This window comes from Eutrigla gurnardus, assembly GCF_963514095.1.
Source record: "Eutrigla gurnardus genome assembly, chromosome: 6".
Taxonomy (NCBI): Eukaryota; Metazoa; Chordata; class Actinopteri; order Perciformes; family Triglidae; genus Eutrigla; species Eutrigla gurnardus.
In genome coordinates, this window is record NC_139920.1 from 29860795 (window position 1) to 29869647 (window position 8853).

The window sequence follows — 8853 nt, forward strand, 5'->3', positions numbered from 1 at the left end:
TTTCACCTTCAGGAGGGGTCAAGGCCCTGCTCTCTCTCCGTCTGCATCGATTCATTTTTCAATTCATTAGTTTGCCGTATGATCAGGCTGAGCTGCTCTCTGAAATGGCTGGCCATCAGGGAATACCTTTGGCTGAGGAATGAAGGAGACTACAGGAGGAAGGGAGGGGGGGGGGGGTAGAGGCGGAGAATTGGAAAGCCTTGTTGTTTTTTTCATCGGCTGTGTTGTTTTCTTTATGACGGCCTTGTGTGTGCAGGATGGGGCTTGGATAATAAGGCTATGTGCTGTTCTGTTGTCAGATTTATTGCCGTTCTTTCGCCCTTGTTGCTTCCGTGTGCCGGCGATGAGGGGATGAGAGAGAGGGACTGAAGAGGTCGACACAAAAGGAGGTGAGTTTGAAGAAAAAGCAGAATCAGCGGCTACTTGGGCGGTGAAGGAGGCCGGCAATGTGTCTGATACCGTCCAACGAAAACATCAAATCTTTGGTGTCTCTTTACTTTGTCAGATGCCATAAAAATTATTTTTTCTTTCAAAAAAGACGGAATCAATGATTGTCCTCATGTGAGTAATGCGGAGTGGACCTGACTTCACAGTTCACCTTTTTAGATTACGCTTGTTTCCAGTGAGAGCTTGAAATTCGGACTGACAAAAAAGATGATTGCATGGCACAAAGTAATTTCAGGCAGAGGGACACATTCAGACGGTCCAGGCCAGGTCGGGGTGTTATCGACGGGGTTTCACAGCCAATCCTCCACGTTTCCTGTACGTCCAACCTGGTTCCCCGGCCCTCTGAAGGTCCTCTCCTCCCCTCAGGCCTTGGAGAAGGTGGTGGCGGATGTGCCCGGCTGCCCGGGGCTGGCACCGTGGTCGTCGTGCCAGCGGTCCACGCAGCGGCGCCGCGCGTTCATAAAGAAGTTGCTGACGGTGCTGAGCTCCAGGCCGAGCTGCTGGGAGATGGTGATCTGCATTTCCTTGGATGGACGCTTGTTCTCCTTGAAGATGGCGATGAGTGTGCGGCGCTGCAGGTCGGTGAAGACCAAACGCTGTTTCTTGGGCGCCGTGTTGCGGTCCTTGTGTTGCTCCTGTTCTTTGCGCTTGCAGGCTTGGTGTGGATGGCAGCGGTGGGAGGGATTGGGATGAGAGTGGGAGGCAGAGGAGGGAAAAGAGAACACAAAGCAAGGTAAATATACAAAAGTGATTATTTTCGTGATTAGATGGCAAAGACAGAAGGTGGAGGGAAAGTAAAGTAACTAAACGTATCATTAGCCAATACTTAAACACATAAAAACGAGTTTATACATCAGCAGAGATTCTACCGCTCCGTCTCTATTGCCATATTAAAGTTGATTTAAAGCTAATCCATGCCTCCTGCCCAGTGGGAATATTCCTTCCATCCTGCAGAGTGCAGACAGGGAGCCAGCCTGCGGTGAGAGAAAGATGGGGTGAGGAGGGGAGGGAGCGGGGGGGCTGGGACTGGCTGTTGCCTGCTAGCTGGAGACACTGCTGTTTGATTCAATATTAATGCAGTTTGAGTCGCAATGGGGGACTGAGTGACTGTTGCACAAAAGTAAGCATTTTGTGTGTTTGTGTGTGTAAATGAGAGATAGAGGAGGTGCAGACGCCGAGAAAGAAACGGTTGGAGAGAAAAGAACACAAAAGGTGGAGTAAAACAAAGTGTGTAAGTGTGTGTGTGTGTGTGTGTAAGTGTGTGTGTGTGTGTGTGTAAGTGTGTGTGTGTGTGTCTAGGAGCCAAAGAGAGGAGCTGAGAAGAGGAGGGAGGGGCGTCGGCGAGTGAAGGAGAAAGCGAGATATTGACCGACTTTGCTGTAGGAATTGGGGGGTTCTCTGTAGGGACTGAGGTCAGAATCCCCCCCCAGCAGGTCTACAGTCTGCTACTTCAAACAGAGCCCACTGGAGCCCACTCTATTGAGCTCTGAGAGGGTATTTATAACCCCCCCTCAACACACACACACACACCCTCCCTCCCCAAAACACAAACACTCGAGAGGTACTCACCGGCTGCTACGAGCCCCTTCCCATACATAGAGCAGCTTTTCAAAAGAAAACACACCGAGATACTTGTCTGCGTTTGGGGGGGGGGGGGGGGTTGTTGGGGTTGTAGGCAGCAGAAACACAGCAAATGAATAGTTAATAGAATGTTGTTTTGTTGGGTAAGTGTGTTGTAACTCTGAGTGTAGCAGGGAGACTGCTGGAACGCAGCAGACGGGTGAAGGCAGAGACCGTGTAGGTGTGTGTGTGTGTGTGTGTGTGTGTGTCTGTGTGCGTGTGTGTGTGTGTATGCGTGTGTGTGTAGAAGGTTAAGCCACCACCTCTGCAGCCACATGTTCCCCTGCTGACTGAGGATCGAATCCTGCCAGAATGGACTGTGTGTTCCTCTCAGCCTCCCTACTGTCTCAATAAAACCACAGCAAATTGGGGCGAGAGAGGTAGAGGGAGGGAGGGAGAGAGAGAGAGAGAGAGAGATGCCATCCCTGTGGGGTCTCCACCTGCTGCCGTCCGTATTGTCTGATACTTTCATACTCGCCTTCAATAATGTTTCACTCTCACGCTGTGTGTGGATGTGTCTTTGCATTTAAGGACAGCTCTCTCTCTCTCTCTCTCTCTCTCGTCCACACGTGTGTGTGTGTGTGTGTGTGTGTGTGTGTGTGTGTGTGTGTGTGTGTGTGTGTGTGTGTGTGTGTGTGTGTGTGTGTGTGTGTGTGTGTGTGTGTGTGTGTGTGTGTGTGTGTGAGGTTGTGATTATGCTGAAGTGGCTGGAGCCAAGCAGTGGCGCTGTGTGTCTAATTACAGTGGAACAGAGCCCATTGATCAGCCGCTGCAGTCCAATCTGTTTACTACGGATGTCTAACCTGCACACGAGCCCATCCATCATATTCATATTTCACATCAACACTGCAGCTACATTCATTTATTTATTTATCACACACATGCTAATGTGACACATCAAAATGTGTCTGAACAGATGCTCGTGTGTAAAGTATGAATATCATCATACGTCTGATTTATTGGAGGATTAAAGGTGTGAAGATGACGATGGTGTCGTTTTTATCATTTGGACTTTGAGTTATTTGGAAATAGGCTCCTCAAATATAATGTTAATTGTTTTAATCATCAAACTACTTATATACTAATTATGTTATCATATATATATGATATATACAGTATATATAATGCAACTGTTGATGTATTTTTGTGTATCCCTGGTAAAAGTTTGATCTTGTTTTTGGCTGAATAAACTAAATCAAACAAATTAAACCAGAAATGGAAGCATCCGTTTCCTCAGCGGTGAGAATCCATCCCATCTCTGAACTTTATAATGAGGTGCTCCAAAGCAAAACTACTAGTTGAGGTGGGTAGAACTGCTACTATATTATATAAAAACAGAATATCTGCGTCCAAGAAACACAACCAACGCCTGCTTTGGTGAGTGAAACTGTGATTTTTAGAAACCTCCATGTTTATTCCCCACATGGAGACACTTGCTCTGTATCTGACGGAGGAGAAGTTACCGCCGCTGCTCACCAATCCCCGCCGGCTTTATCTGGTGTGGAGGAGGATTCGTCTCACAGCAGGACCATGAGCCCGAACACGCAGACAAGTCTGTTTGAAGACCAGAAGTGCTGACGTTCGCTGCTTTGCCAGACTTCCACCTCCCTGAACAGACGGAGCTGATTTCTGTCCGAGGTGAAAATAATGACACTTTGTTTCTGCAGATATCATCTTTACTCCTAAACCTCGTATAATTAATGTGTATTGTTACATATAACTTGATAACAGATGTGTGTTAGTATTCTGTAACTGATGCAACAGCATTTTTAATATTGGACTTTGCTTTTAGAAGAACTTCCTCTGGAGGAATACCGTTAATATTGTTGTCAATATAGATTTATTGCTATCTCAATATTTAATCGGCATGACTTTCCATTTATTTTATGCAGCCTTCGCTTGGCCTGGACTCCTTCGCTTCCTTCTCTTGAGTGTGTGACCTTTCTCTTCTGTGACGTGACCTTGCTCAGGTAATGCATATCATTACACACACACACACACACACACACACACACACACTAAGGCTGTCAGGATATCAGATTTTCACTCCACGGTTATTGTGGACAAAATAATTCACAATAACAATAATATTGCGATGGCATTATATTTTCATCAGTGAAATTCCTCTTTAACTTTGTTAATTGTGCATTTTGACCCTTTTTTATAAATAATTATACATCACATTTAAGAAGCACTGATTGTTTATGTAATATTATGATGTGTATTATTAAAACGAGAAACATGTTTCATTTCTAATTGCTTATTGGCTTATTTTACTTATTTAATCTACTTTCCCCCACACAGATAATATTTATGAATTATGTTGATTTTCAGGCACTAAAATCAACATCTCGTAACATAAAGGGGTTTCTTACCAAAAAAGAAAAATCTATTAATAAATGTTTTTAAGAAGGCAATAAATCTGTGGAGTAAAAGGTTTGGAAACCAAGTGCTGGTCAGTATTTTGATTTGCAATTTTTAGTTTTGATTCTCTTTAAATCCCCAGAAGAATAATGTAAAAGAGAAAATCACTTTGTGTGCGTGTGCGTGTGCGTGTGCGCGTGCGAAGCACATAACAGCTGATCCATGGGGAGGGGGTGTCTCCCTCTTAAAGCGCCTCCAACAACGAGCTCCGGGTCCCCGGTTCCTCTCTCTCCCACCGGCGCGTCCCCGTCCCGCCGCCTCCATCGACCGCCTGCCCTGAGCCGCTCCGGCCGGCAGGCGTCGCTCTCGCCGCGGCCCCGGCTGCACGGGGGCGCCGTAGTGCGCTTTGCCTTTGCTACAGGCGCTGGATTTAGCAATCGATATCGATCGATCGGCGAGGAAGGGGGCCCTGATTACTGAACCAAGCTCGGCGCAGAAAAGAGAAAGAAATCGATCATTGCAGCTTTTAGAGCTACAGTCGAGCCGGACGGGACTCAAGCACAAAGAGCAGCCGGACGCGAGCACGAATCCCGGGTTGGAGTGTTTGTGAGGTGTGCGTCCCGCTGACAGACACACACACACACACACACACACACACACACACACACACACACACACACACACACACACACACACTCAGACACACACACACACACACACACACACACACAGGCTGCTCGCACATTCAGACATGCATCATCCACGGCTTCCCTTTGTTTCGCTGCACGTTTAGTTTTAACATTTTCCATGAATTTTACCCTTTTTTCTATTTTTCTCTTGAACTATGAAAACCCTGAATGAGTGTATTTGTATTTGTATATGTATTTGTATTTGTAGTATTTGTATTTGTCCTCTGCTCGGCTGAAAAACGGGAGAAGTTAGGCCCGTTTCTTCTCCACCGATGACATTAATATTCTCTGCTTCACGACAAACCAAGCGAGGTTAAGAGAAAGGCCCTGGGTGTTCGATATCGATCGATAGATTCGTGAATAATTCGTGTGTGAAATTCAGTTCGTCCAATTAATTATGCCTCGGAGGGAGGGGGGGGGGAGTGTGTGGGGGTGAGGATTTATGAAGGGGGAGGAAAGACGACCAAACGCAGCAGCAGGAAGGAAGGAAGGAAGGAAGCGTGATGATGATCCAGCTTTCTTGTTGCTTAGACGGGCTGAGAGGAAGATGAGTAAACGATCATCACCTGCTCGGCCTGTTTACCGCGCGTTCACAGCTGTCCCCCCCCCCCCTCCCCCCCCCCTGCAGATGTGAGTCCATCTCCAGCATTAATCATGTATTGATCACCACTGCCCTTCCTGCTCATTACGAGAAGGTGTAACGGCCTAATATTATATGATTTTGTATGAAACCATGATTAGCACATCTGCTTCTTCAAAAATAAATATATATTCCCTTCAAAGCTCGAATCCCGCGATACAAACACACACAGGGTCACTTTAATTAATTTACCAATAAACATGTTTAACGGTGATGGTTCGGCACCTTTATATACACGCACACACACACACACACACACACACACACACACACACACACACACACACACACACACTGCAGGGTTGCTTGTAGTTGCTCCTCTCCGGGTTGTCAGAAACATGATTGGGCAATTTGATGTCCAAGCTTCAGTCTGTTTATTAAGCAACGTCTTCGCACGGGCCGTTGCCTTAAAGATTGATGTCTCTCTCTCTCTCTCTCTCTCTCTCTCTCTCTCTCTCTCTCTCTCTCTCTCTCTCTCTCTCTCTCTCTCTCTCTCTCTCTGCACACTGGCATTTATTTCATTCAATGCTGCAGGGCAATGCCAAGCTCTCTCTCTCTCTCTCTCTCTCTCTCTCTCTCTCTCTCTCTCTCTCATCTCTCTCTCTCTCTCTCTCTCACTCAATAGCCCTTAATGTAATGAGTGTGAATTGGTGTTAATAAACTGATAAAGCGACACGGTTTGTTTGCGCGCGCGACTTCCGCCGCGAGGCATTTTCTTCTTCTTCCTCCGATGAGCTCACCCCGGCCTCGGTCACACCTTCAGTCTCCGCCGCGTGGCTGCTGCTGCGTTTCTATTTGCTGTCATCTTAATATACATATGTATTTCCTCTTCTCTTCCTCTGTGTCGCTTTGAGACGCACACAGACGCACCTGAGAGATCTGGTTTTATTCAGCCAACGTGTCTTTAGCAGCCTCGTGGTAAAGCTGAAGGGAAACACATTCAATAAAGGCGATGATCACGCTCCTTATGAGGTGTTAGATACTCTCATTCAGCCATTTAAGCGCGTGATTGGGGGAAACATCACTGAATTTTTACCTGCATTATTATTATAATTATTATTATTATTATTTAGCTGCCGTTTATTTGTAGTGGCTCCATTGTTGGAGTGATAACTGCGATTATCATTGATTCCATTCATAATTGCTTTGACCAGTTATGCGTGATAATGTTCGCGGTGCTTTATTTTGGAGAGACGGCAGGTTTCACGTGCACGCGCAACAGGTGTGTTTTATTTTCATGTCGGTCACGCGCACGAGGAGGAGCGTCTTTCCTTTGAGGAGCTCCTGATTGACTGACATGTTGGACCATTGTTTAAAAATAAATAAATAATAAATGTTGAAGCCATATCACAAACGCATTCATTAAAAATGGCCGATAAATAAACAGTTTAACCGCTGCTTCAATCCAGCACATAAACAATTAATTACTATTCATTAACATTTCAACAAACCCGCCGGTGCGCGCTCCTCGTCGGGCGATGCGGAGGCTCCGTGGCCGCTCAATAGAGCCGCACGTCCGGGCTTCATGCGGATGTTCTCCTCCCTCTAAGCTGCTTTTCATTTGCTGAGCTTTTAAAAAAAAATAAAATAAAAAAAATGCTTAATTTATCGGAAATAGAAGTAAACCTTGAAGTAATTAATATTTTATTTTATGTCTGCATGCTGATGTCAAGGCACACATTTATTTTTTATTTCTTAGAAAAGTGACATCATGATGTATCGAAATGTGTGGAGATGTCAGCTGTGTGTCGCAGGAGATCAGAAAACTGATCTGCAGTCAGATGATCCCGTTTGCTCTCCACGGGGAGACGAGACAGCTTTTTTAATATGCAGCATTTTTTTTTATTCAATTCAATACAGTCCTCACTCAATCATTTCAAGAGAGAGTCACCAAAAATGAATATTTCTAGCTCTTATTGCGGCACCTAATTGCATTTGTGTGGTGTGTTTTCTCACGATGCTAAACACGTATATTGGATATAAATAAATGAAGTGTTTTCTTTATTCTAGCACGTTCGTTTTTTATATTAATCTTTATGGTTTTTCTCTGGAAGTATTTTTGTCGCCTAAACAAATTGGCGATGTATTTATTTCAGGAAATTCCAAATACTTCTGTGTGGCCACTAATTAAAAACATGAAATATTAAACATTAAAAAAGGGATTGAAATAATAATAATAATTTATATTTACACAATGTTAAGACTGCAGTGTGTTTTTCTTTCTATCTGTCAAAATGAAAAAAGTATTCCACACACACACACACACACACACACACACACACACACACACACACACACACACACACACACACACACACACACGCACACACACTCCCCTTGCAGAAAACCTGACTAACGAAACAGCAGTCGGTATTTTCATCTCGGCTCAGTAAAGAAACAAATTATTAATCTCAGAATCCCCCGCAGCCTCTTCGTTATAGCTGTTTAATAACCTGTAATATAAAGGCGATATGCGCTGCATCGATTCAGTCATCAATTGATTTCACAGTCGTTTTGTTCCTCTGTTTATCTGCATGGGGTTGCCCAACCGGAGTTTCGGGTTGCATCTGTGGGTACGATAAGCTGCGCGCGTGTGTACGTGTGTGCGTGTGTGTGTGCGCGTGCGTGTGTGTTTGCAAGTCTTTCTGCAGGTCGATCTCTGACAAAACCGCAGAGGTTCCGTACGAACCATCTGCAGGCTCTGGTTTCAGAAACAGGCCCGCAGAGCTGCAGAGCTGATCTCTCATCGCAGGAGGATTTGAGCGTTTGTTTCTTTACTGTTTTATTTTTGCATGAATCTCAGACAGATCAATCACCAAACCCAGGAAGAGACTGCACGTCTGCAGGCTGCAACGACACACAACTATTCATTTAATCACGTATTGGCTTTTGAAATATCTTATTTTTCCATTTGCAAGGTTTTATTAGATATGTTCTTTTTTTATCACCTCGGAATGTGTTTTTCTTTTCACATTAAATGTGAATCCCCCTTTTTCTCGATATAACCGATATGTGAACACCCGACAGGAGATGAATGTCTCACTGCTGTTTGAGAACTCGCAGTGTTCATTGGATGTGTGCCTTCACTTCCCC

The 8853-nt window shown here is 45.0% G+C and overlaps 1 protein-coding gene across 1 annotated transcript in view; it reads right to left on the reverse strand.

The window, feature by feature from the left end:
- Nucleotides 1-764: 764 nt before the first annotated feature.
- The window catches only part of onecut3a (one cut homeobox 3a), a gene marked incomplete at its 5' end in the record, with an annotated part of 11530 nt that continues 3441 nt past the window's right edge, over nucleotides 765-8853 (reverse strand). Inside the window, one exon of the mRNA XM_084010848.1 lies at nucleotides 765-1102. Within this exon, the coding sequence (XP_083866974.1) occupies nucleotides 810-1102 (293 nt within the window). The 3' untranslated portion in view covers nucleotides 765-809. The remainder of the gene's footprint in view (nucleotides 1103-8853) is intronic.